General features: G+C 34.4%; 4 protein-coding genes across 11 annotated transcripts; 1 reads left to right on the top strand and 3 right to left on the bottom strand.

Annotated features, from left to right (window-relative positions):
* The first annotated feature begins 1,505 nt into the window (after positions 1–1,505).
* LOC107426388 (protein LIFEGUARD 2) lies at positions 1,506–3,267 on the top strand. The gene is made up of 4 exons (XM_016036556.4): positions 1,506–1,953; positions 2,082–2,195; positions 2,495–2,652; positions 2,777–3,267. Exons 1-4 carry the CDS (start codon positions 1,704–1,706, stop codon positions 2,981–2,983), a joined length of 729 nt encoding a protein of 242 aa, XP_015892042.2. The 5' UTR covers positions 1,506–1,703; the 3' UTR covers positions 2,984–3,267.
* Positions 3,268–3,421: 154 nt separating this feature from the next.
* LOC107426390 (VAN3-binding protein) lies at positions 3,422–7,232 on the bottom strand. The gene is made up of 7 exons (XM_016036558.4): positions 6,547–7,232; positions 6,161–6,283; positions 4,790–5,225; positions 4,225–4,464; positions 4,061–4,110; positions 3,918–3,975; positions 3,422–3,817 (listed from the first exon to the last, which is right to left on the bottom strand). Exons 1-7 carry the CDS (start codon positions 6,901–6,903, stop codon positions 3,603–3,605), a joined length of 1,479 nt encoding a protein of 492 aa, XP_015892044.2. The 5' UTR covers positions 6,904–7,232; the 3' UTR covers positions 3,422–3,602.
* Positions 7,233–9,616: 2,384 nt separating this feature from the next.
* Positions 9,617–11,081, bottom strand: LOC107426400 (uncharacterized). Of its 2 annotated transcripts, none has more exons than XM_016036577.4 (2): positions 10,815–11,081; positions 9,617–10,707 (listed from the first exon to the last, which is right to left on the bottom strand). In XM_016036577.4, the coding sequence occupies exons 1-2, from the start codon at positions 11,067–11,069 to the stop codon at positions 9,655–9,657; spliced, it is 1,308 nt and encodes a 435-aa protein (XP_015892063.3). In that variant the 5' UTR covers positions 11,070–11,081; the 3' UTR covers positions 9,617–9,654. The 2 variants fall into 2 exon arrangements, with proteins under 2 accessions (XP_015892063.3, XP_060676380.1); XM_060820397.1 differs by having other exon boundaries at positions 9,617–10,704.
* Positions 11,082–11,210: 129 nt separating this feature from the next.
* Positions 11,211–16,855, bottom strand: LOC107426399 (serine/threonine-protein kinase Nek2). Of its 7 annotated transcripts, none has more exons than XM_060820394.1 (15): positions 16,651–16,855; positions 15,245–15,367; positions 15,056–15,122; positions 14,699–14,764; positions 14,540–14,586; positions 14,376–14,421; positions 14,173–14,253; positions 14,045–14,087; positions 13,888–13,937; positions 13,707–13,791; positions 13,546–13,595; positions 13,232–13,305; positions 12,953–13,004; positions 12,204–12,662; positions 11,211–12,038 (listed from the first exon to the last, which is right to left on the bottom strand). In XM_060820394.1, the coding sequence occupies exons 2-15, from the start codon at positions 15,328–15,330 to the stop codon at positions 11,412–11,414; spliced, it is 1,833 nt and encodes a 610-aa protein (XP_060676377.1). In that variant the 5' UTR covers positions 15,331–15,367; positions 16,651–16,855; the 3' UTR covers positions 11,211–11,411. The 7 variants fall into 7 exon arrangements, with proteins under 7 accessions (XP_060676377.1, XP_048336722.2, XP_048336724.2 ...); XM_048480765.2 differs by having other exon boundaries at positions 15,245–15,361; XM_048480767.2 differs by lacking the exon at positions 16,651–16,855 and adding an exon at positions 16,503–16,641 and having other exon boundaries at positions 15,245–15,361.
* Between the last annotated feature and the right edge of the window lie 10,463 nt (positions 16,856–27,318).

The raw sequence follows: 27,318 nt of genomic DNA, 5'->3' as shown, positions 1-27,318 counted from the left end.
TCGAAACCCCAAGCTTCAACATTTTTGGTATTAAAGCATTTTCCATTGGAAATGTGAACTATAGTATATGTAAAATAAAAATTATATATTGAAATCTAGATGATGTAATTATAAAGTTAATTAAAAAGTTGCTCTCCAACAATATTGTATAAAAAGGATATTGTACAAAAAGGCTACGTTAAACTTTTAACTTAACATTATTATAGAAGAGCAATTGTTTAAAACAAATATTTATATTATCTATATATTATTATTGGAAAACAATTGTTTAAATTAAATATTTATATGGCATGTTGTTTTTCACAATTTATATTTTCATTGAAAATAATACTCTATAAATAAGTACTAACAAATACATTATGCAATGCACACTTCGATCAAATACGATGGGTGAAATTATTTATGTCTTTAATTTTTTAGAATATGATAGCACATATAATAAATTTTCAAAAATAATTGATTTTTGAGAGTTTGAATTATAGATGGAAGAAGCAAATGAAGAAATTTAAAAATAAAATAAAATAAAATAAAGGATGGAATAGAAGGATGACTTAACATTTTCCTTTTTTTTTTTTTTTTTTTACACATTAAGAATGGAAAATTGGAATTCGAATATTTATTTAAGAAAGCAAGAAGTTTTGCTGCTGTACTGCCCACATAAAAATCATATTTTCGATGTTATTTAAGGATTTTATTTTGGCCACCACTGGTTTAGATTCTTGATTGCTAATTTTATAAACAGGTTCTATTTTATAGAGCTTACAAGAGGCAAAATATAGTTATAGTAGCAACTGTAGAAGATGCAAAAGAAAGGTCAAAAAGTCTATATCATAGTGATTTAATTGTTCGATTCTTGTCTCTATTGTTTGATTCTCGTCTCTATATTCAAAGAATTTATTGTATAATTGTTCGATTCATACCTCAAAAATTGATCATTTGATTTGTTTTCTTGATCATGTGTATATCTCTTGATTTGTTTCCTTAATTATAAGGACAAACAGAAAGGTTGATGTGAAATCAAAAAAAAAAAAGGTTGATGTATAAAATATATTTTTAATCTTCACTTCCAACTTAAGATTAGTTTAATTTTAATTTTGAAATACAAAAATTATTTTATAATTTATATAATTTAAAATGTAAAAAAAAAAAAAAAAAAAAACTCAATGCTCATATATCAATTTAAAACATTGATGATGCGAGTAAATTAGTCCTATTTATTTATTTTTGGTGAATAAGTTAATCTTATTTCAGTATGGGAAATCTGTGTAGAAAATAGAAAAAAGGTGGGCAATAACCAGCCTGGAAAAGTTATATGCTTTTTTGAAATAGCATTTTCGTTTAGGATATGCCCATATGGTAATCATCCATCCACCGTTACTTAACTTCGTAACAAAGGCAACGCCAAGGGACAAGTCCAGAAACTTTCCTCACGTTCCACGTGTCCACTTTACTCTCAACCGCCTCTGTCCAAAAAGTATACGCGATTAATCGCGAAGTATCTCATTTCTCCAATAACAGCTCTTTATACACCACTCCCTCATTCCTTCTTCCCCAACTCCCTCAAACCGCCTTTTACACACCCCTAATATTCTCGTCCGTTTCCCTCACTTTACCTCTTAAGAATCTCTCTCTCTCTCTCTCTGAAAAAAACTGATAAATTACGGTGGTTCATATTCTTGTTTTGATTTTCCTCCAAGCCAAACATGTGGTCGCGGCAGTACGGCAAGTCTGACGTGGAGAGCGGCGCCAGGCCGCTGTACCCGATGATGCTCGAGAGTCCGGAACTCCGTTGGGCTTTCATTCGGAAAATATATTCCATCTTATCGCTACAATTGCTCGCCACCATAGCCGTCGCCACCACCGTCGTCTCCGTTCGTCCGATTGCGCACTTCTTTTCTACCACTACTACTGGCTTAGCTCTCTACATCGTCTTGATTATCACCCCCTTCATCAGTATGTAAAATTGTTTTTTGAATTTCTTTCTGTTCCTTTTTTTTTTTTTTTTTTGTCTTTTCGCTAATTTTATTGCGGTGGGATTGATTCTTTGGAATTTTTGCGTGTTGGTATTCTTGTTTTTGCAGTTCTATGCCCGTTGTACTACTATCACCAGAGGCATCCGGTTAACTACTTTCTTCTTGGGATTTTCACAATCACTCTTGCATTTGCGATTGGATTGACCTGTGCATACACCAGCGGTAAGATTGATGTTCTAATTTCTTGTTCTTTTCTTTTGATTCAAGTCTATCTCCGTACATTGCAAATTGTTCGACAAAATGCTAAACTAGCGATAGAAAGAGGAATTCGACGAATGTAATGCGGTTTCGAGAAATCGGTGATTTGAGTCCTGCATTTAATAATTCCGAAATACACTTTATCTTCGAAATGTCGTGGCAATTTATCGAGGAATTTCCAATTTGTTAAGATTAATCAGATGATGGTATACAATTTTTTTAGTATTTAACAGTTTGAAACTTATTCGATCAATGGGTGACAGGGAAAGTAATATTGGAGGCTGTAATCCTGACTGCTGTGGTGGTAGTGAGCCTAACTTTATACACATTTTGGGCTGCAAAGAGAGGCCATGATTTCAACTTCCTTGGACCTTTCCTTTTTGGAGCTGTGCTTGTTCTCATTGTTTTTTCGATGATTCAGGTGCAAATATGTTCGTTGCCCCTTTAACATTTTCATTGAGTTGTTTGAATGATCTTGTTTATTTGTACGTTTGGGGTTTCTAACCGTTGGGTCTAATACCAATTGTGTATGTATGTGGTTGTAGATTCTGTTTCCGCTGGGTAGAACCTCCTTGATGGTATATGGGTGTTTGGCATCAATAATATTCTGTGGATACATCATATACGACACCGATAACTTGATCAAACGCTATTCTTACGACGAATACATTTGGGCCTCTATCTCCTTGTATTTGGATGTTGTCAACCTCTTCCTTGCTCTGCTAACCGTTTTCAGAGCTGCTGATAGCTGAGCCTGTCGCTACTCATGTATCTGTACCTCTTATCAGCCCTCCCTTTCTCTTCTCTCTCTGGTTAAACACCGAATTGTTAAAAAGCAGTAGATTTTTTGTTTTTAGTTGTAGATGTCAAAGTCGTGGACAGCTATGATTCCGTCGAATTTGGATGAACAGTTCTTGGAATAGTAACATTTTTGTTGGCTTGCAAATTGTATTGTGCCCCGTCTCAATTGACGTTTGCGTGCCTTCAAAATAATTCGTGTCAAGTAAAATTGAATATATTTCGTATTGTGCTTTTACCACTCGTTTTATTTCTTTTATTTTTATTTTATTTTTGTCTGGGAGTTGGAAAAACGCAAATTACCGCAAAGTCACACCAATAGTGCATTGAATAAACGTCTTTAGAACCCGAACTTCCTAAATTCCCTTTCGTTTTTAGTGGTTCTACGCGGATTCAATTCGAATTATACCTTTTTCCCTTTATTTACAGATAGAGAAAGCCACGGCAGACATAGTAATAAGCAATTAGCCCCCTATCCTAGCCCCCCAAAAAAAAAAGACAAACCAACAAACAAACAAACGAGCAATCTTGTTTAACCTAGTATGCCAATATAGCGATGATGTAGATGCGAAATCAATTTAACGCCTGCTTTTTTCTCTCGGCAACAATAGAGAGAAGTCTAGAAACTCCCTGAGTCCATAAATCATATTCCCTCTGGTTCTTGCACTCGAACTCCACAATCCCGCGTGTTTCTGTTTTCAACCCAAAGTAACAACGCTGTTCCCCTCCATCGAATAAGTGTCTTCCTGGCCATGCTGCCATGTCCTTGCAGACTTCTAGTACTACATCTGCACTCCCAATTAAACAAGTCATAAAAGCCCATTAAATCCCCCAACGCTTTTTGTATTTGTACAGATGTTATAACAAGTTGGGATAGTAGCAGCCTACTCTTTTTCTTTTTGGTTATAGTCCCAGCAACGTGTTTGCTTTTCATTTTCAGCATCACCTAGGATTAAAAATCGAAGTGAGAATTAAGATTAAAGAAATTGAATATGCGTTTGGATTTATTCTGTTTGTAGTAAAAATCTTACTTGTCCTGTTCGGTGAATATAAACAGACACAATTTTCCAATGCAAATCTCCTGCAAACCACATTATATATATAATATATAAACAGATCAATTCTCTCTGTTACTGTTCATCCTCCAGTGAGACGAGGCTCTTAGAATAATATTAAATTGGATTGAAAATGTTACCTTTGCGGGTGCGTTTGAGGAGTTCGCTACCCTTGGCTAGGATATCTTGGTTACAGAACACAGGAAAACTATCTGCAGCAGGGCACAGATCGCCACTAAAGCTGCTGCTGCTATTAGAATGACAGTTATTGCCTTTACCACAAACCCCAAGTCCAATTCCCTTTTCAACTGGTATTACAGCTGCAATATTCCACACTTCTTTCATTGCCCTTGCCTTAAGAGTTGCGGCTCCTCGTAAAGCTGCAAATAAAGAGAGAATGAATATCTTTTCATTTTTATTTTTATTTTTGGTTTTTTGCAATAGAGCTCCAAAACATATTTTCAAACCTCCCTCAATTCGGTGACAAAAGATTCCTTCTCTAGACTAGTCTAGAGTAGGGTTTCTTTCAATGTATTAATTCAGTCGCTTTTCCTCTACTAGCCTCGTGTAACAAGAGCTTCCTTTGTGGTTAACGAAGAATAAAGTCCCTCACTTTTCTTTATTATAACCCTTTAGATTTTAGTTTTATCTGATTTCTTCATAAGATAAATGCGCAAAATGTAGTTTGCAGATAATGTGCAGTACCTGTGGCTGCTGCTGCGGTGAGAGTGACGATATCGTCATGAGATCGAACATTGACAGCAGAATTCACCACTGAAGCAAGGTGATCATGATCAGCTCCCATAGCTTCAGCAGCCTCTGCGCACTGTGCAGCTACTAGTGTGGCCGCAGATGCTACGGCAGTATCTGTTTTGGCAGCTTGTTCATTCTTTCCTGATGCAGAGGAAGCGGCGGTGGCTGCTGCAATTGCAGCCACAGCTGCAGCCACTGCAGCAACTGAGACTGCGGCGTGGACCTGAGCATTGTGGGTTCTAGTTTCCTCTTTCTTTTTCTCTTTTCTCTCTTTCAACCACCTTCCTACTGTCTTGGTTCCGGCCACTGCAGGGGTGGCGTTGACATGGCCGGCGCTGCTGCGCCCGCTATTGAATAATGGCTGTATGGTGTTGTTGGAACGGAAGTACTGCATTGTGCAAATGAAAACCAACAATATTAACATGTTAAGGAAATATATTCTGGTTCTCTCAGTTTTACACCTTGTTAAATGATGAAACAGTTGTAACCATTAACTTTCTAATTGCTATTAACCAAGTAAAATAAACATACATAGGGTGAGATTCGAGAATAGGAGGAAGAAGATCACAGAAATATGTTGCTTTTTCTCTGCTTCTGTCCCAAACCAGCAGCGGTGTCAGGATGGGAATTTTTTTTCCCCTTCTAACACTGTTGGGATGGTGGAAGACTTATTCACATGATTGATTAACAAGCGTGCAAAGAAAACAGGAATAGTTTCAGAAAAAAATATTTCATCACCCATTTATATCAAACCAGTTCTTGCTGAGCTAATATTTAGCTCATTCTATCCGAAGAGACAGGATTTGACCTTGCGTGCTTGAGCTTGAGGACTGAGCCTGACTTGGATTCAGGTAAGTGTGATCTAACTGGCTTCCAATTTCTTTTCCATGTATCACTCTTATTATTATTATTATTATTATTATTATTATTATTATTATTATTATGTTGATAAGACACCTTTTAAAGACTTACAATGGCAAAGGTTTTCTTGAAAGGAGCAAAAAGCATCTCTGTATTATTTATGCTGGGACTATTGTTTAAAAAAAAAAAAAAAAGTAAAAGTTCACCGAAAAAAAACAAAAAAAGTAAAATTAAATTAAATTAAATTAAAAAAAAAAATTCAGAGATTATTGAGAAGAAAAACAAAGGGGGGAACCATAGCATCAGAAGGTGTATGGTTGGCAGATGGAGACAGAGAAAGCTGAGACACTGCCCTGCTTTGCCTGCCTGTGGCTGTGGTGTGGAGTAAGTAATATAGGGATTTTCATAAAAACTTTTTCACGTTAAACTGAGGAAGTATAATAGGAACAGAGGGAGGCCTACCTTAACGACGTCGTCGAATTCTTCAGAAGGAGATACTGGAGGGCTGTCTGTCTCTGTCAAAGAACCACCATTCAGAGGTCCGCTGCTATGTGAGAGCCTCCCGGACGTTAATGGCGATACTTCCTGGTCAAACAAGCACACAAAAGACAAACTTCAAAAGCACTTTCAAACCAACCAACGACAGAAATGTAAAATGAAAACAAAAGCATAGGTTGAAAAAAGGGCAAAAGTTCATTTTTAATTTAGTGAACATTTACTGTTTGGTTCACGGAAAAAAAAAATAAAAAAAATTAAAGGAAACATTAAAAGCCACAAAATGTAAGTTTTTTGTTCATCTTTAAGAATCAAATTTATAATAAAAAAGTAAAATGAAACATATCGAACACCTCTCTCATGGACTGTGACATAATACGATCGAGAACAAGCTGAGAAGTAGTTGAGGAACCAAAAGAGAACCGATTTCCAGACAGCATTGGGAGCTCCTCTGACTCTCCAGATATATCTTCAGGTATAGAAGCTGCGGTACAAGAAGAGGAGCTGTTTGCTGACTTGGAAGCCATGCATGAAGAAGGAAGTTGAGGGTTAGGAAGTTGAGCCAGAGCTTTGGAGACTTCAAGAGCAGAAGCACTCCAAGACCTGGAAAGAAACTCCATGGGAGCTCTTGGGCTCTCTGGCAGATGGGCAATGCAGGAGGGACTGTTTTCTGGTCGGCGAGAGCATTTTAGAGGCAAAGTCTCTTCCATGAATGATAAAGATGGTGAGGATTCGAATTTTTCTTTTTCTTTTTTGTTTTTGGAGGAAGTTGATGAGCTCCAAATTTTGATGAATGGGTGAGTGAGTGGGGTTTTAGAGTTTGGGTCCCTTTGGATTCGGACGTATATAGGAAGGTGTGGTCAACAGTAAATAAAGGGGGTCTCTCTGTCTTTGGTCAAATGTCATGTGGTATTGTACCTTTTGTTGCTGCGATGCGGAAAAGCCAAATGGGCCCACGAGATTTTTTCTTTGTTTTTTTTTTTTCAACTTTCATCAAAACTTGTAAAGGTAAAATGGCTGATTAGTGCGGCTTAAGCACTGCGGTTTGTATACCTGTTTTTGCCATCTTTGGCCTAAACAGTGTGCAGATCACGTGACTGCGTGTCTTTTTCCTTATAATCCAAATGCCAAATAGTATTTGCATTTTGTCTCTATTGAATATATATGATTAGTAAGTAACACTTTTGCAATCCCTTGAACAAAAATTGTAGGAAAGCACCTTTTTTTAATAATTTTATTTTAACCTTTTAGCCTTTTAGATAGCTGAAAAAAATGCAAAAATTGGAACAATAAATGAAATTGATTCTTTTTCTAATCAGCATGACATAATGAGTTATAGCTACGTGTTTTCAAATTGTTGTCATATGAGAAGAGTCGAGGCCAATTTTTAACGAAGAGTTCAATTGAAGTGACGACTCAAGTCGGTACTTTTCCTCCAAATTTAGGCTGCGAGGACATGGTGCTGTATGACCAAATGCCTGTTCACCTATCAAGGCAAAAGAGTGCCTCTTTTTGTTCATTTTTTATTTTTCTTGATTGCGAATTAAAATGCCTCTTCACCTAGGCAATATTGCGAGCTCACTGTCTTGCAAGATGAAGCAAATAAATACGAATAGCCTTGGAGGAGGTGAATATGATTAACATCTTAGGGGCCAATTTTTCAGATTTTTTTTTTTTTTTTTGGGTAAATCATCAAAACTAGAATTTTTGGTCCAGTTATCAAGATGGGGTCCTCCATGCAGTGCCACATAAGATATGAGAGAGAGAGACAGAGAGAGAGAGAGAGAGAGGGGGGCTATGTAAGGTGTAAAAGTGACCCAAGTGATTGTGTTGTTAGGTGTTGGCAACGTCCAAGGCCGACATGTTTGGAGGTGCAGACAAATTTACCTGAAAGCATTTTTCTTCACAGTTTAGGACACAAAGCTGAGAACTGGAGAGGGACCTATGCTGAAATACGCGTGCCTGGACACGTCATCATCTACCCTTGTAGGTCTTTCATCCTTTTTTTTTTAGCTAATATTATAGGTCTTTCATCCTATAAGCATAAAATCCCTTTTTCCATAGGTTTTCTCTGACCCAAAAAAAAAAAAAAAAAAAAAAAAGACATGAAAGAAGAAGCAATGTGAGTGACACGGCTTTTGTTTCATAGCCCCATGACTATTGACCTAAGAGACAACCTTTATTCCTTCTGCCTCATTTTCCCAGTGATCATTAGCACTTATCTTTTTCCTTTGCAGATTCAACATTTTTGCACCAGATTTTTTTTTTTTTTTAATTTTTCAAAAACTGGTATTTCTTTCATTAAACGTAAGTTTCACATTGGGGATAAGATGACAGTGATAGTATGATGGTGGGTATTCTAAAGCATAGATGTGCAATTAGTATTGTTACTTTTATACTGCTAAATGACATTATGACTGTAAAGGTCAGTTGCACGCTCTGTATGGCAAAATCCAGAAATGGGATTTTGATGCACAAAAGAACAGGATATGCATTATGCAAATTGGCAGTAAAGACTAGTTTGCGCGCTTTGTGTGGCAATATGCATTATGGGGTTTTTATGCAGAAAATGAACAGGTTATACATTATGCAAAATGACAACGGAAATAAGTTTCCAGGCTTTGAATAGCAAAGTGATGTGCCCCCCACCCTCTCTCTCTCTCTCTCTCTTTCTCTCTCTAAGAATTCTACTTCTGCACTGCCTTTGTTATTCCGAAGTTTCAAAGGCTGCTAGTAAGAGGCATATCAACAAGATATGATTGAAGCAGAGTTGATTAAAAGATAAATTGTAACATGCACAAATCCAAAAATTTTGAAGCCTCACACGTGCACCAAAGTAGATTACAATAATTCACTTAATTTTTTATTTCTGGTTTATAGAAACCATCCTTGAACCAATTGGATGCCTCTGTATTGCAGTTATAGCAAATTGAGAATGCAAATCGGTAACATGAAATTAAGCTGTACAGTTTACTTTGCACTAGACTCAGCACATCAGATAGGGAGCAATAAAGTTTCTTTTTAAGAAACTAGCTAGTGTTTCGAACTAGGCAACTAAAAGCATGTAGGAGTAGAAGGTGCAAAAGTCCAAGCAGCGTATTCTGATTCAGGTGCTTCTTCTCGACGTAGGAGATTCGTGAACAAGCCCATCTCATCAGTCCTAGAGCCTATTCGATCTCCTCTTCCTTGTCCTCTTTTGATTCAACCTCCTGTTACTTGTACAACAACTATGGTTGAAAGTACCATTCTTTCAGTAAAGCCTATAGAGCTGGAAACGCAAAGCTCAAGGTGCATGCAATCAGAAGGGAAATTGTAAAATAGAATAATGTCAATGTTGTGAAGAAAAAGATTCATATTCATGCAGTTTTTTATTACAAAAATGATTAGCCAATTCAGTAACACTTCGCATCATGACATTGAAAATCAAAGAATCAATTTATTATTTATTTATTTATTTATTTTTATCTATTAGATTGCAATCCACTGCCACCATAATATTGCTTGGTGGTTTCACGCGAGAACTCAGCAAATGTCATCCCATCCTTCAACCGTGACCATAGCGGCGGAACTATTTTCTTGAATTCCTCCTCAGCAATGCGTTTCTCTTCACTGCATTCACGGGACAGAACTTGATCCTCTAATTCTAAACCAATGTGTTTCTTGAGATAATCTGACATGGAAAATACTTTGTTCCATGCTGGCTGCAAAAAGACAACAAATGTTTCTCTGCTCAAATTCCGAAAATTCTCCTCAGCTCTGCCAACTGAGTGAAGGGTTGCTCTCAGCTTCCCTTTGGATAATATATCAGCCGATTCCCCAACCTGAACAATAAAACTTTCAGTAGGGGCTTTCACCATGAAAACACTGTTCTTGTTGGGATCAAATATCTGCAAACATGTATGTCCACTGGGATAACCATTAAATTCCTTAAAACCACCATCCGCAAATCCTTCTTCTTCTTCTTCTTCTTCTCCTTCCACACAATTTGGCTTGAGAAACAAGGGAGCTGTCAGCACAGTGAAGATGCCATAATCATAGTGCCATTGCTGCCACAGATTAGAATGAATGCTTCTGATGGGTCTGATCTCACCAGAGCCTCCTTGAGAAATCCTTTGGTTTCGAGTGGTTTGCTTAGCTCTGTTTTTTCTAGCGCCCTGTTTTAGAAGAAAGTGGCCGTCTACAGCTGAATGGTAATGAATGAGACGTCCCTTGGCTGTGCCAGATTCCAATAAGCTCTGCTCCAGCTCTTGGCCTCCCATGGCTCTATCACATACTCGTGCAAGTCGGAGACCTAGATCCATCATGCAGAAACCCAATTCCTTCAACTTATTTCCAAGATTCTTATATTCATTGTCCACGGACTCTGTTGCTTTATCACTATCGCTACGTTGAAGATCTTGTTCTGGATTCAATTGGGTATGATCTAAGGCATACGCATAGCTCAGTTGCATTGCAAAGGACGAAACTTTTCTACTAGGATCCTTCAACGGAACATCGCTTCCCAAGTTGTGCTTCTTAAAAAAATAAATAAATAAAAATAAAAAATCCTAATTTCATTACAGAAAATACTTACAAGTTTCTATCTTTATTTGCTGATTAGCGAAATTGATCATTTGATTACCTTGAGAATGAGTTTCCGGTGGTCCGCGTCCAGAAGAGCGAGGTTGCGAGCCAGTGGAAGGTGCCGGCGGAGAGCAGAGGCGTTGGGGACGCCGCTGATGGCCAACAGGCCTGGGCCCGCGGGCCCTAGAGCTTCCATTATGTCACTTCTCACTACATCCAGTGGGCCAAGCTCTTCCGACGATGACGACGACAAGAGTAAGAGATCGGCAAATGGGAGGTCGTAGAGTTGTAGGATCTTTTCTGTTTCTTCCATGTTCGTCAATCTTTGTCAGGTTTTCTCGAGGTTGGACCAGCTGCCTTTTTGTTACGAAATCTAGCCCAGTTTCTCGTCGGACTACGGCCCAAGTTAATATAGAAAACGAAAAATTAAAATTGTAGAAAGAAACACATGAAATGCAAACACCAAACCGCAAATAAATGGGCGTGATTGTGTAATTAATTTCCAAACAAAGAGTTTTAGACACAATAATTTAAGTCCCCAGTCAAATCCTCCTTCTGAGTATGGAAGAGGATTTTAATTTACAAGGTTCCATTTATGTACAACGTTAGACAAATCACACAATGTCAAGAGACTTTTTTTCTTATTTTTGGTTCTCTACACAGCGGTCTCTTTAAAGCTCTTAGTCAACCAAATCGCTGTTTCCCTCGGTGACACCTTCTCGGGTCCGAATGGCTTCAACAACACTCCAAGCTCTTCAAACCTTTCCTGTTGCAACAGACGTGCACTGAACTCTAGCAGACCTTCCAATGCCTCCGCACGTTGCTGGTACGATGATGTGTCGAACCGACGCTGATGCTGTGACTCTGAAGATGAACGGCTCGATGGAGCTGCAGTAGGATTATGTTCGGAGGAGTGGCTGCCATTTTGTGGAGCTACTACACGGTTTGCATCCGTGAAGCTGGGTTTGGAGGCGACTGTTTCCACAACCTGAACCATGCACTTGTCCTTTGTTATGGACCCGTCCACACTGACTGGTGAAGAAGATGAGCATTGTGCTGATGGTGAAGTTTTACGGACAGGAAAGAGGGGGTCTTCAGAAGATGCTAAGGGGAATTCAGCAATCTTATCAATTCGCGGGGCATTGACAGAGATATGAGGAGACTCCATGCTCCGAAGGAGACCTAATGGAGTATCTGGAGCAGCTGCTCTTACTGACAGTGGAAGAGATGCTCTTCGTTCTATCTGGGAAGATTTTCTTGATGGAATATATGAAATAGGAAGCTACAAATGCAGGATTTGTGATTAATTAATCAACCATTGAAACTTGTACAACAAGTAAAAATATTCAGTAAAAATAAATTTTACCATAATGAATACCTGTCCATTCCTTCCGGTCATGATAGGAAGTTAAAAATAAGCAACATCAACAAGCATGTATAAACTTACTGAATCACGTTTTGAGCCGTTATGAGGAATTCCAGATGGTGTTATCTGTCTCCTGGGAGTAAAAGAAGCTTTTGCTGGTGTTGGTCTTGGAGTTTTGACACCGGTTGAAATCTTTGTGGCGACTGTCTTTTCAACATCATATTCTTCAACACTGCTAATACATAACTCTGCAACCTTATGATGCAGACAACCTGGGAAGTCTCGTGTCCTCTTGTTAAAACAAGGTGAGTCTCGTTCAGTTCCAGATATACTAGGATTTAAGGTCCTGTCATTGCTGAATGACTGTCTTTTCTCACCGACAGTATGAATGGAAACATCGTCTGGCTCCAAAAACCTTGTTTTCCTTACATAGTTGGACTCGGACCATACAGGAAATGTGTTTCTTCTGGGGCTGTTTAATTTTAGATGAATTTTAAGGACATAGGGGCGAAGATGTGGTTGACCAAGTAACTCGGAAGCCTGGACAAATAGAGTTACACTTTAATGAGGTGAATTTTCCCAAAAGAAAAACACACTTCCTAGCAATAGACAGTAACAACACAAAAGTTATACATGACCAAAGATGGACTACAGATCTAAACTCCAGAAAATAAATTTTAATCGAGTACTACTACAAATGAAAAAGTTTTAGCTCAGACTCAGCTCAGGCACTTATTTTCACACAAACAATGATATACTTTTGAGCCTGGACTTCCTAGTACTAGAGAAGAAAATCTCTTCAATAAAATCAGTAGAAAAATGGAGCTTACACTGGGTCTAAGTTCTGGATTTTTTCGAAGCATGCTTTTGATGAGACTTCGACTGCAAAAAGGAATTAAAAACATATCATGCAAACCATCTGATAAATCAAGACAAATATATTCGGTTCTAAATTAAGCAAGTTATTTCAAAAGATTGCAGTTATTATCGCAGAGTGTTTATCATCATATTTTCTAATTGAAAATGTGAAAATTCAATATTACTGAAAATAAAGATGAATTGCAATGATCACAAAACTATAAAGCAAACGAAGAGGAAAGCAGACTCACAATGGACCAGAGTACATGGTTGGAAGTGGAGCTACTATAGACTTATTTATTTTGTTGATTAGAGCTTGCATATCCTGATCATACAAAAAGACAAAATGCAATAAATAAAATGGGAACAAGTACATTGGATTGGAGCAAGAAGTGGATGTGCAGAAAACATCTATTATTTAGTAATTAATTTCCCAGAACTAATTCTCTGTAATGCATTTAATCCAATTCCTCTTTCTTAATATAATTTCATTGAATGCAGAATTACAGAGATAGCAAAGTGACAGCATGTTTCATACTTTACCAACAGCAATTCAACAACTTACAAAGGCTTTAAATGCAGGCTTGTGAGCGGCCATTTCATAAATACAGCATCCTGAAAATGAAATTTTATTTGTATAAATAAGTTAAAAGAGGCTGTAAATACCATATGATGATTAAGTTAACAATGACGTTTAAGGTTCTTAAGAAAAAGAGGAGAACAAACCACCTAAAGACCAAATGTCAGACTTGGAACCATAAGGTATATCAGCAAGAAGTTCAGGACACATATAACTAGGAGTTCCCACAACCTGCTCATATAGTAGGAATAGCATTTAGATTAAACAGAATATGGAGAAAAATCAAAGGGGAAAGAAATAGTTAAACTTATCAGCTGTATCACTCACAGAGGAAGCAAGATCATCAGAAGTCAACATTTTGGCAAGGCCAAAATCACCTGAATCCAATATGAATTATACACTTAGTACTTTGTAAAAACAGAATACATATGTAAACATAGAATATGTAATAACCATAATGGAGAAAAAAACAACAATATTTTACCTAATCGAATGTCTTGATCCCTTGTCAAAAATATATTTGAACACTGAATCATTTAGGAGCACCATCAATTTAAATTCTGAAATTTCATACATATGTTGTAACCAAGATCTTTAATAAATTCTACTGACCTTGACATCACGATGAAGAATATGGTTAGCATGCAAATAATCAAGTGCCATCAGGAGTTGAACCAGCCACTTGCAAAGTTTCTGCACGTATTCAGTTTCGAGAAAGAAATGGATATTACATTTTAAGTCATGAATTAAAGCATCAAATGCATAACAGTGAGAAACTTATATCCCCATCTCAAACTTGGCCACGAGATAACAACCTCTTCAGGAAAATGAACCCCATTGGCCCTTTTTATAGCTTCTGCCCTGTATAACAATAAAAAAAATAGGAAGAGGTCACAAAAGTGGTAGAAGCGTATCCTATAGGCATGACCAAACATTTCTAAAGATAACAAATAATTGATTGAGCATGAAAATAACTTACATGTCTCCCCCTTCACAATATCCTATAATAATGCATACAAAACAGCCCTGGAAGTCACAAAGGATGACACTGTCAATTGTTGAAACCAACAGATAAATGGGAGCGTGAACTCTTTGTAAATAATGCAGTCATAATAAATATATGGATGCTGATGCTGACCTTTTCTACCCACGAATCTTTATACTCTACAATAAATGGATTTCTTACTTTTGAAATAAGCTCCATCTGCAATATAATAGAAAAAGATAACTTAGAATTTAATTTATAAATCAAGATACAGTCTAAATGCCACTATATTACACTAATTTACTAAGGTATCGCAGAAAAAGAATGTGACTCAAATTTAAAAAATATGAATTTTCAAGACCAAAGCATATTCTTTATTTAAAAAAATGGAAAGAAAAAAATTAATCCAACGTATTCATTATTTGAAGGACAGCTAATAATTGGCCTGGAAGGTTGTATTTCAGCATGTCTTGAGGAATAACTAATAAAAAACAAAATAAAAAGAGTGACCTCCTGGTGGGCAGATCTGCGGGTTCTATCAGTTTGGCGAGCCAGGCGGATCTTCTTCAGGACATACCTATGAATGAGGGAAACAAGAAAAAGGAAAGTACATTAAAGAAAGAGATGAAACAGTTAAAGAGACATAGGAAATATCATTATCTCATATTGACGTTAGACATAAACTAGAAGGGTTCTCACTTCTTTTTTTCATGCTTATGCCTTACAAGAAGAGCAGAGCCAAAAGAACCTTTCCCAATCTGCTCCAGAATTTCATACTGCTCCATCTGACTTTCTATCAGTCTTCCTTCTCAGAGTCTGTAACTGGAAAAGTCATAATAAAATTAAAGATATGAAAAAGCTTATACACGCCAAGGAGTTAGACGAGTTAGACTACAGCTAACTATAAGCGAATCTTTCAGCAACAGTACCAAATGTCTAGTTATGGCATGGGCTTGTAACTAGATGAGGTCCAGTTGATGTAGCTACATATATTATTAATTTAAAGATGATAACTAAAACAGCATTGCTGTTGCTTTAACCCCACAAAGAAAAATCAGATTGTACTTGCCATATATTCATATACGGCCATCACAGAGGACAAACGGGAAAGACACTCAAAAATTCCAAATAAAGGGAACTCTAGAAGTCAGAAAGAAACCTGTGAGCACAATCTAGACAGCTAACTGCAAGGTTGATGCTTCCAGAGCTAATCATCAATGTCAAATAAGAGTCTTAGAGATGTATGCATGTGGGCTCATGTTCTTAAGGTTTTAAAATTGATACGGGAAAATAGGAATTAGAACCTAAATAAGGAAAACATGATTGTTCTGAAACCTGGACTGTTAAAAAGTTGTCCTCAAAAAAGTGGCTCAACATATCTGAAGCCTGTTTGATAACGTCTAAATCAAAAAATACACGCGTCTAGTCTACCAGCCAAAAGAACCGTACAAAGAGGCACCAAAAGCTAGTTTGCCCAATTTGAACTGTTCGAAATGTATAACAACTCCAAGCCTCCACGTATATTAATCTAGCCAACTCTTGCCCATCCAATTTCTACTGGGGTTATTGAAAAGTTGGCTCAGCTAAAAACAAAGAAAGTAAAAAGGACCAACTTTATTATATTAAACACCAAACGGCAAGGAAATGAACAAAATGGGTACAATGCACAGGGGAAAAGATTGCAACTTCTCTTTCAAAATGAACGCTCACTAGAACACCCAAGGTGCTAAATTTAATACATAAAACACACAGAGAAAAGAAATTCAATATCAACAACTTCAGACAATCTGGAAAAGAAAACAGAAGATCATAAAGAAACATTAAGCACCCACAAGAAAAGCATAGAGCTTTATATATGTTCCTACATATCAATAAAATACAATAGATATCAAAATATTGAACCCCACAAAAACTGTAAAATCAGACTGAGGAAAAACAAAGCGCAGAGGCTACAAACCCAACTAGAAACAGCTCCAAAAAAAAATGTAGAATTTCACTGGGAAAGTATCAGTAAGTATTAACCAAGGATCACCAGATAAAAAAATAATAATAATAATAATAATAAGATAAAGAAGAAGAAGAAGAAGAGAAATTTGGAGAAGTACCTGAAGACTGAAGTTTGAAGAGAAGTAGATAAAGAGGCAGATAATTGAGGTTCTTTGGTAGGAAGAAAGTGAAAAACTTGCAAGCATTTGCTTTGAGACAAAACTAGCGAGACAGAGAAAAAAGCTCTTTACCTATTTTAGGTGTTTTTTTCCCATTACTTTATTTAGCTACAGAGACAAAGAGAGCGGCAAAAGAATTAGAAAGAAAGCAAGCCAAGAATTCAAGTTCAAAATGCAGAGAGAGAGAGAGAGAGAGAGAGAATAGTTCAAAAAGATTCCTGAAAGAGACTCTCAAAGAAAGAGAGAGCAGTGCACGGGTGAAGGATGAGGGTCCACTCCTCTATGCCAAGTCCTACTGTGTGCACCTTGTCTTTTTTTTTTTTTTTTTTTTTTTACTTTTGTTTTTCTTTGTTTTTTATTTATTTATAAAGAAGAAAAAGAAAATTTTTTAAATCAACCTTTTGAGATGGATGACAGATTTGAATCACTAACCACTAATATCAATTATCACATTTAATTGACAATTTATCGCATCAATTGATTAATTATTAAAAAAACATAAAGAAAAAAATTTGGACTCTTTTTATGCGATGACATTTGCAATAAAACAATCAGAAGCATTGACTAATTGAGAATTGGAGATCCACGGTGTAGGGTGGTTAGGACTACCAATCTTTTTTCTTTTTCTTTTTTTTTTTTAAACAAATTAAAGTATGAATAGTTTTCACGTGCATCATTTTTTTTTTCTTTTTTTCCCTAACCAAGTTACAAGTAAAATATAAATTTTTGAAGAATATTATTCTATATATTTCGTAAATTCCAAGCAAAGACCAAATCAAATATACATATATATACATATATATAGATATATATATATATATATATATAGAAAGCAAAGACCAAATTGTGGGCCCAAATCAATATATGCTTCAACTCAGGCCTTGTTTATTTTTTGGACCACCATGTAAGGAACCTCCTCCTCCTAGTTTTCCATGGCAAACCCTTCGTTGTAAATTTTTTTTTTTTTAAAATGTTTTGATATTTTCTAATTAATATATTAAAATTTTCCAGTCATTGTATAATATGAAAAATGATATGGTATTAAATTTTGCACAACACAAAAAACGAAACCTCATTAATTGGTGGTGGTTCTATATACATAACAAAACCTCCTTTCCCTTTTTTTTTTTTTTTTTTTTTTTTGGGGGGGATCTGATAACAAAATCTCATTGAGTAAAAGAAGAAAACCTCATTAAGCCTTGCATGGGCTACTTGGACGGAAGTAGGAAAAGACCAGGCCTTATCCTTGTATGGGCTACTTGGGCTGGACTAGGAGAATACTAAGCCTTAGTTTCGGGACTACTACTTGGACTGGAGTAGGAGTATCTGAGACCTGAGCCCGACATGGGCTACTTTGGCTGAAACCATTTGGACTGGAGCAGGAGTATCTGAGACCTGAGCCTAGCATGGGCTACTTGGGCTGGAGTAGGGAAATACTAGGCCTGCGTCGCCAGCCCAAGAAATACAATAGCTTACAGCAAAAAAGGGAAAACCACAAAAAAATAAATAAAGTTCGAACGGAACATTTACTTTTTTCATGAAAGAACATGTTTTCGAATTTGTTTTCTCTTCCTACTCTCCTTAATTTGTCTAACTACTTTGTTTTTTCTTTTTTTTTTTTTGGTCTTTTCTTTGATAAAAACATATGAACGGGAATATACAATTGAATATCTCTTTATATTAGCCATCCATATCAAACATGGAAAGTGAGCTTTTTATTTGTTTTATTCTTATTGGGTTACAAAGACAAAAAATGTTCAGAGAGATAAATCAAAGCATCTTTTTATTTTTTTTATTTTATTTTATTTTATTTTATTTTTTGAATGCAAGCCGAACCACAGAAGAACACATTTGGAGATGGAGATAGCTTTTTATGAGGGAATGGTGGTGATGTTAGATATATATTATAAGGACTAGTCATAATTATTAATTAACTTACACTTACAAGTTTATTTGTGTCATTAAGGCTTATTTATTAATTTATGTAGTAGAGTCTTTGAACATAAATTCTTCATGATACTCTAGTTTATCCATTGAACTGCAGTATTAATTATTTTCATAAGCTTATTTGATTTATCAGTATTTTATTATTATTATTATAAAATTATTGATGGGTAAGTCATGTGCCTTGTCCATAATTTTAGTTTTAAAAGATGAGGCTTTGTTAATAAAGCAAGTTAGAGAGGATACATAGGGCATATTTTTTTAGAGTATGAAAGATTACTATTATTATGTAAAAGATTGTTAAAAAGCAGTGTATCTATTTAGACACACCTATTAGATTGTTGTTCTTTTTCTTTTTTTTTTTTGGGTAAGAGTTTAGATTACAGATCAAGACTTTAATCGCTGCTTTGAAAGTTAATGATTTCAGTACAATTAATATATATATATATATGTATATGTTTGATCTATGGGTGGTTATAATGCTTCTGATTTGATATGTTTATTCTATTAAACACTAACATGTGATAATAAGTTACAAGGTAGGGTCAAATCGATGTGAAATGGTGGCAAAGGGAATCAATACCATCTTCAAAAGATCCACTAACCTGGCATAATATTTCATATATATTTGGACCACTTCTACATATCCCAGGGCCATGCCTTTTTCGGTGAACTCCCATGGCCATGCCTTTGTGCACACAAAATGTGTCCTTTCTCATTCTATGTATACAATCACAAATGGTGGGTTGGCCCCAGAATCTGAAAACACATATTAAGTCAAGTAGATTTATTTAGAAAAGAAATGAATTTGATAAAAGTTTTGGATGAGAAGGACAAGACAGTAAGCATTTTTTTTTTAAGCTGTACCAGGCAAGACCTAGAAAGAGTAGTTAAGAACGCTTTTACATGATGGAGAATGGCAGTGCAAGAGCTAGCATGTGAAATACTAGTTGCCCAAAGTGGTAGTTCCTATCATCTGGTCAAGTATGTATCTCCTTTTCCAAATTATATATATTTATTATATATATATATGGATATAGATATAGATGTACATGTATCTTTACAAGGATCCATCCCTCTTTTATTCTGTATCTTCCACATTATCTTTTCAATTCCTATCTCTATGTTTTGGCAATAATTAATGTTATATCAATAGAAAGGATAACCACAACTAAAAGCAAATAAATCATTCAAATTGGAAAAAAAAAAAAAAACTACTTTCTTGTTAGGATAGTAAAATCTTTGAAGACAATCTTTCATTGGACTGAGAAGCTGTATAAAAATAAATTTTAAAATTAGATTGTATAATTATTTTCTAGTCCAGAATTTCTAACCTTTTAAATGAAAGATGTGTTGTATCTAAGTTTTTATATTTAAATTCAAACAACAATTAATTATCAATATATTTAATGACTATGCATTTGTCATTCCTCATTTAACTAAATAAAGGGTTCTCATGAGAGAGTTATTGCTTATGTATTGTTTTTAGTTCCTAATTCAAGTAAGTACTACACTATGACAGTTGACGGAAGCATTTGCACCACACACACATTCCATCACAAACTCAAGGCTATATTGCAAAAAGAACTGTGTTAGCGCCACAATTAATCTTTGAGATTTGAAGCTTTTTCCAAATCCAGAAAAAATATAAAAAAATCGAATTAATTGTGGTCACACTGTCATTTCCAAGTCTTTTTCTTTTCTCTTCATTAGTTTTCTGTTGGCTAGTTCCATTTTAGTGTATATGTAGTAGTATGTGTGTGGGGTCAAAGCTCTTCTATGAGTACCTGCAGCAAACAAAACAAATTAAGGTATTGTATGCAATATTCTACAATAACATAAATTCTTTCAAAAATCCAATAATTAATCTTCAGCAGCCAGCTCCAAACCCATAATATCTAACCTCAATTATGATTAAAAATTGTGATTCGAACAACAGTGTTTCCATGTTCGAATTGGAGGGGCCATGTTTCACATGTCCTGCCTATCATCATGATCATGACTCAATTCCACCTTTGGACAGTTTTTGTATGTCCAACATGAAGAGGACCTGAACCACAATTTTCAGGTGGAGATCATATTGAAGTTCCAAGGCAGACAATTGGTCAATGCTGATAAATTATCTGTAGCCACCAATGCTGCCAATGCTATATCTCCCAAAAGATGATGATGAATCTCTTGCCTTTATTGCCTTTCAGAAAATGGAGACCTCACTCATGGTGTTTTCCAAATACTGATTTTTCATCCTTAAAAGTCAACCAATAATGCTGATGAACATTTATCGTTAAGTCAACGATGAATACCTGCAGCAAATTTTTCTAGCCAGAATTAATGGTCCTTTTGGATTCTACGATGAAGCAACAGTACCATTGCCATTGTTACCAAAAACTATATACGGTCGATATTTATTTTTCTTCCATAATTCATAAGAAACCAATGCCATCAGAAAACCAAAAAAAAGAAAGGGAAAAAAGTTACTTTCAGTTAAATTAATCATTTATAGATAATGAGACTTTTTGGGGACCTTTTCACATGGTATGCTTCAAACAATGGCAAACTGTGGACAAAACAGAACTGTAATATTAATTATATATACCACCAAAGAATTATTCACCAAATGTAGTAGTTCTTGTCTAAAATGGAGGCATCCTTGTGGACACCCTCAATGATAACGAAGACATCGATTCAAATTAGTTGAGAGTATCTAATTATATATATAATATTATATGACCCCACAGACAAATATACACCTTTTTATGATCAACCATGACGTGCGTTTGGACACACTCAATATAATTTTACTTAGAAACAGTACTAAAGTTAAAGTTAAATGTCTTCATTCTTCAGCGTGAGTTCTAATTATTGAAGCCCCGCAAACTATAGCTTGTGTCATCTTGGACCAGCTGAACTTGGAATGGGATTGATATATTCTTGGGGTTCATTGAGTGTTCCATAAGAAATTAAATATATATTGATAATGAGGCTGCAGAGTACGAGACGACAGACGGAGGCCAAACTACAGGGATAGAAAAACTAGTACATGATGATTTCATAGAGAAGAGGTTGAGGCGGAATAGCATTTTAGACCTTTTCTTCTATTATTTGTCTTATTGTAGTTGTACAAATAGATAGGTATGCACACTTTCCTAACTGCTCACTTTATTATTGAACCATTGATTGAAAGGATATGATTTCAGTCTTCTATACATAAGTCTTTTTTCCATAGAAAACGAATGGTATCTAATACTTCTTCACAAATATTATATATCCTGCCTTCATACGAGACGATATATATATATATGTATAGCATTTTTCATAGCAATCAAAATTATATATATATTTCTAGTTTCAGCTCATGATTTCTAAATTTGTATGTACAACAAGTAAATCAATCGACAAGATTAATTAGCTAGGATTAAATATTCATAAGAAAATTCGTTCTTTCAAAAAAATGATAAAACATGCCTAATTAACCAATGAATCACACTCACATATACGAATTATTCCTTCAAATAAAAAAACGATTTGGAAAGTTAATAACTTAATTTGCAGTGAATTTTTGTGTTCAAGTAGTTGAACTTCTATACTCCGTGTTCTAAATAATTACGATATAGTTAAATTTGGGACACGTTTATATATAATATATAGCTAGGTATTTGGGACCTAATCTCAAGACACCCTCGCTTTCGAATTCGGGAACTAGCTAGGAAGGGTATAAATTTAATGAAAGTAAATTTAATTTGCTTGGATAATAGTTAATAGCATTTACATTCAATTATTATGTAAATTAATGTAATCATTGATGTGCATGTGTGTGTGTGTGTGTGTGTGTGTGTGTGTGTGTTAATGATTTTCCATTGCACCTGGACGTGACCTTGGATTTCATGATCCTTTTATCTTGGATACATAGTATATAATATACGTATCTTAATAATGCATTACAAAAGGGTAAGCAGATTAAGACTTTGCTACCAAAGAAATTATATAATTTCAGGCATATATATCGATGGGTTTGAAAGTATGAGGATATACATAATAAGATAACCATATATGGACATGCGAATCGGAAGAAAAAGAAGAATACTATTAAGACACATAACAATGGGAGAAAAAATAAAATAAAACAAGAAAGTGGTTAGTTAGATATAGTTCACGAGCGCTTGACCTTAATTGTGTAAGCTATTTTCCAGGAAGGTTTCAACTTGAGCAGGTGTTTATTCATTCCCCACCAAAACTTTCTGTCTTGACTGTCCATGAATCTGCAGTATTCATTCTCAAATATTTCTTTTTTTCTATTTTTATCTTCGTCCATTCATCGTTGATATAATATCATCTTATTTATAAATATAACAAAAAATTATTAAATAAACCAAAAGAATATATATATATATATATATATATATATACATATTTTTAAGATAAAGAATAGGGAAGGAAAATAAAAACAAGATTCCATCCATTTTAAAGAGGGGAACATTAATAATCTAATTTCTTACATTAGGAAAAGTAAGATATATATCAATTATTATTGTAGGACATACCAGCCACCGAAAAAAGGTTGGATGCATGCAAATATGTTATCAGCTTTTGCCTATTGGAATCCAAAATTTCATATTTTCAAAATGCTTAATTAATTTTGCTCTTCAGCAAATTAAATATATATATATATATATACATATATATGAACAACTTGATAATACTAGCCAGTATTTAAGAAGGAACTTCTTCATCAATTACTACTTATTTTACATAAAATTAGGCACGTGCAAGTCTTAACTGTTATGAAAAGAGAAAGAAATAATATTACAAAAAACACGAGAACTAACTTTTGACCTCATACTTTTCATGAAATTACATATTGTAGATTTAAAAAAATATATATATATATATATATGTTTATATACTGAGGCAGTCTCAGAATTATCTAATTAGTATATACTGAGGCAGTTTCAGAATTATCTAATTAGTGTATCAATCCAAAATGTTTTATGATATATATATATATATATATATATATGTTTCCTGAAACTTGCAATTAAGACTTCATGGAAAAATTGTTGAGACGCAGCCAACGGGCAACAACGAAACTGATCCCTTAACCAAAAAAAAAAAAAAAGGTTTAAAAATAACTCAACTTTTCCAGAAGAGAAGGGATTTCATTAGAGTCAAAAAAAGACCACTGCATTTTCTAATTGATCTTCAACAATTATCACATGAAACACTAGTCTAACACATTATATATCTTTTCAAATTAAAGAAATATATTGTTCGTGACCCTAAGTAATGCCACTTTACGTTATTATGCATCATATTTTCAGTGGCTTCAAAGAAGTGACGTTTTCTCACTCCTGATATCATTAAGTGGCTCTATTATATACACTTTAATAATTAATAATCGTTAGTGCAAGCAGAGAAGACCTCATATTATACTTCTAATTATTGGGGGTAACAACTATATTAATGTAGCTAAGTGGGATATTATACCCTTTATTTGGAAACTTAATTATATAAAATAAATTAATAAATATATGACTATATGTATGAGACAATCATGAGTTGCATTCAGACATGTGTAGGTTTTCTCTAATTAAAAAAATATAAAAATATAAAAAATAAATAAAAACTGAATTTGGTTTTTATCTCATATAAGCATGTGTACGTAATTATAAAGGATTCGAAAATTTGCAATTGTTAGTACTCTTTGCTAATGGATAAATCCATTGCGGACATATGATATATAACTAGTTTGATAATTCAATATGTATTATAAATGGCTTGATAATCTTTCTACATAATCATCAACGTAATGTGCATAATCTCATGATTAACCAAAAAATAAAAAAATCTTATCTAATCAAAATGGAAAGACCAAACAAAAAATGATAGAAAAATATTAGTTTTAAGCTAGCACGTTTGTATACATGTTATCAATTTTTATTTTTTCATTATACTCTAACTAATTTTTTTATCCTCTCTAATCATTTAATAAACCAATCTCATTTAAAATAATCCATAATTAACTAACCTTAATTTAAATAATATGTAGTCCTAATCAATTTATAAATATGCACGTATGATTATAAATTATAAATTTTCTTAATTTCTTCTATATGCAAAGTTGCTCTTAATATATTATTGTCTCTGTATTTGAAATTATTTGTATTACTTTTTGCGTTATTTTTTTAAATGAGTATGACCATGAACCCGATATTTGCGGCTCAAAACCATAAAAATAGTGGGAACAAAAGCATGTGTTAAATATGGTAATGGGAAGTGCCCTTTAATTCAAAGGGCAATAGCTAGACACAGCTAGGGAATCTGTCATCTACAAGCTTCCGGACCTCTACGTACGCACAGTTTGGGCGGTCCTTAGGTCAACGCCTCTCTCTAGAATAAAGCCATAAGGCACTGTGCCCTCATCCAAATGATAATAAAATTGATTTCGAAAATTAATAAATGAAAATGGGTGGCACGCGTGGAGGCAAAAAAAAAAAACAACAACAACAACAACAACATCGTTATTTCCCTTCTTCCTTTTTTTTTTTTTTTTTTTTGTGCTTTTTCTTCTCATAGAAATTGGCACGTGAGCGAGAAGAAAGGAAAAAAAAAAAAAAAGAGTTTTACAAACAAGTGCTGGATTGCTGAGTTCTGAATCCACTCAGTACTATAAAATTTAAAAAAGTTTCACTTTTTTAACCCAAAATAATATAAAATAATTCACTAATGCTATAAACATGTATAAGAATCTTCGTATTCCATTTTAAGTGGGATTGGATTTGGGTTCAGAAACAATGAAGCATATATGGCTTGTTTTTTCCCCCAATTTTTACTTTCACTTTATTATTATTTCAAGAAATAAAAAAAATATATATATATATAAAATAAAAATAAAAATAAAAAAATAAAAAAAAAAACAGTCTGTATGCACGTTCCCAAGGTTTTGAAGCAAATTGTATTATATACAGTGTCCGTGTACGGGCAAGTAGAAATATATAAAGTTACAGATCTATATGTACTGAAAGGCCAGCTCAAGAAAAAACATGAAACAGCCAGTTAGTAATTTGGCATGTCCGATGATTGCCGACGAACATAGATCAAGATACTCCCTGTTTGAAAACAGAGTTTATAACTTCAACCACAAAATTTATTCAATATCACCTGTTGGTTATTAGTTTAATTACTTATTCATTTTATAATTTGGTCAAAAGGACATCTAAACCAATTCTTCCTCTTGTTTTGTTTTATTTGTTAGGCTTATCCACTTCAATTATTCATCCATACATAAATTAAATACATCCTCCCATACATTATAAGACTAGTACATGACACTTTTATCCTTTCTATTATCCCATTTTGATGCAACACCGAAAGGGTCATTTCGTCATTGTGTCAAGTGAACTACCAGATATAACCTTAGGTGAGTATAGATCTTTAATTAGGTGTTCTTTTTTTGTTTTTGGTGAATTTAATTAGGTGTACTTTAGATATACTTAGTTGTCCCACTTTGTCTTGTGGGATATAGCCTCATACCCGTGAAATATACTGTCACTAACATTCAAATTTGATTTCTCCAAAGTAATTATATATATATATATATAAATATGCATGAATAATTCGTTATATACATTCCCAACAAACGTTTATAGCTCACATGACAAAAATTCACACATCTAGAATTCCACAGACTGTAATTCTTTTTGTTAATCAAAAAAGTATTGGGGCAACAAAATTTAGTTTGAAAACCAGAGTAAAAAAAAAAAATCCCTCGGTTAAGGACCAAAAAAAATAAAAAAAAAATCTCTCAGATGGTCATAACTCATAAGCATGCATGTCTCCCTAATATTCTTGATATTGACTTTTTATGCTAGCCATTTATATATATATATATATATTTGTTAATTATTCTCTTAATGAGACAGTTGCACTGATCACGGGATGTTCTCGAGCTAATCAATTTATTGAACAAAAAGATGAATTCATGTCCCTGTAACTAGTATTGCAACCAAATAGTATTATTAGTATAATTGAGATTAATTTTCAATAGCGGTAGTTAGCTAGTCCTCATAATATTTTTTGATAATAGACTCTGCGATAGGTGAGGTGAGGTAGTGCCATCAAAAGTTTTCAAAAACTATTTTTTTTCTAAGCATATTTTATGCTATAGGCCATAGTGATAAATTATCAAACATGTAATTGTTCATATAATGATAAATCTCAAAATTAAATTAAAAAAAATACATGTATTTATTTCTTCTTCGATTATTTGCGTACAAGAATCACAAAGTGCTGCTTTTTAATTACCTCATGTGTTTGACACGTGTCTGGAGATATAGGCGGGTTATACACCTTATTTTGAGAGAGTGGTTTGGTCAAAGTGGTCGGCAGGGACACGTCAAGCGTTTTTAATTTTTTGCCGTAAGCATGTCTTCATAGGCGTTACAAGTTTGACTCACGAATTTCCGATTTTTGATTTGATTTGATTTAGAGAGAGAGAGTGAGAGCCGGTAAACGTTTTATGGTTCTAAGTAAATGTCAAAATGGTTTAGTACTTTTGCTAATGACTAATTTCCTTTACGTATTACAATCTTCTAAGACATTCAGAAGGGCAACATACTTACTGCTTTATCGTTTTTACGAATAAAAAATATTAAATAAAATATAAAA

Source organism: Ziziphus jujuba, chromosome 9 (assembly GCF_031755915.1).
Source record: "Ziziphus jujuba cultivar Dongzao chromosome 9, ASM3175591v1".
In the NCBI taxonomy this organism is placed as follows: Eukaryota; Viridiplantae; Streptophyta; class Magnoliopsida; order Rosales; family Rhamnaceae; genus Ziziphus; species Ziziphus jujuba.
The sequence above is the reverse complement of the archived record's forward strand: the minus strand, read 5'-3'. Positions and strand labels throughout refer to the sequence as shown.

What these genes read in the sequence shown, in the direction of transcription:
- LOC107426388 (XM_016036556.4), top strand. Translation starts at nt 1,704, where the DNA reads ATGTGGTCGCGGCAGTACGGCAAGTCTGACGTGGAGAGCGGCGCCAGG. An exon ending in GATTATCACCCCCTTCATCA is followed by an intron (nt 1,954 to 2,081) that starts GTATGTAAAATT and finishes TTGTTTTTGCAG; the next exon opens with TTCTATGCCCGTTGTACTAC. An exon ending in GACCTGTGCATACACCAGCG is followed by an intron (nt 2,196 to 2,494) that starts GTAAGATTGATG and finishes AATGGGTGACAG; the next exon opens with GGAAAGTAATATTGGAGGCT.
- LOC107426390 (XM_016036558.4), bottom strand. Translation starts at nt 6,903, where the DNA reads ATGGAAGAGACTTTGCCTCTAAAATGCTCTCGCCGACCAGAAAACAGT. An exon ending in AATTCGACGACGTCGTTAAG is followed by an intron (nt 5,226 to 6,160) that starts GTAGGCCTCCCT and finishes TGCACAATGCAG; the next exon opens with TACTTCCGTTCCAACAACAC. An exon ending in TATAACCAAAAAGAAAAAGA is followed by an intron (nt 3,818 to 3,917) that starts GTAGGCTGCTAC and finishes TTGGGAGTGCAG; the next exon opens with ATGTAGTACTAGAAGTCTGC.
- LOC107426400 (XM_016036577.4), bottom strand. Translation starts at nt 11,069, where the DNA reads ATGGAAGAAACAGAAAAGATCCTACAACTCTACGACCTCCCATTTGCC. An exon ending in ACCGGAAACTCATTCTCAAG is followed by an intron (nt 10,708 to 10,814) that starts GTAATCAAATGA and finishes TATTTTTTTAAG; the next exon opens with AAGCACAACTTGGGAAGCGA.
- LOC107426399 (XM_060820394.1), bottom strand. Translation starts at nt 15,330, where the DNA reads ATGGAGCAGTATGAAATTCTGGAGCAGATTGGGAAAGGTTCTTTTGGC. An exon ending in GCAGATCTGCCCACCAGGAG is followed by an intron (nt 14,765 to 15,055) that starts GTCACTCTTTTT and finishes ATTATATTGCAG; the next exon opens with ATGGAGCTTATTTCAAAAGT. An exon ending in ACCATGTACTCTGGTCCATT is followed by an intron (nt 13,005 to 13,231) that starts GTGAGTCTGCTT and finishes TCCTTTTTGCAG; the next exon opens with TCGAAGTCTCATCAAAAGCA.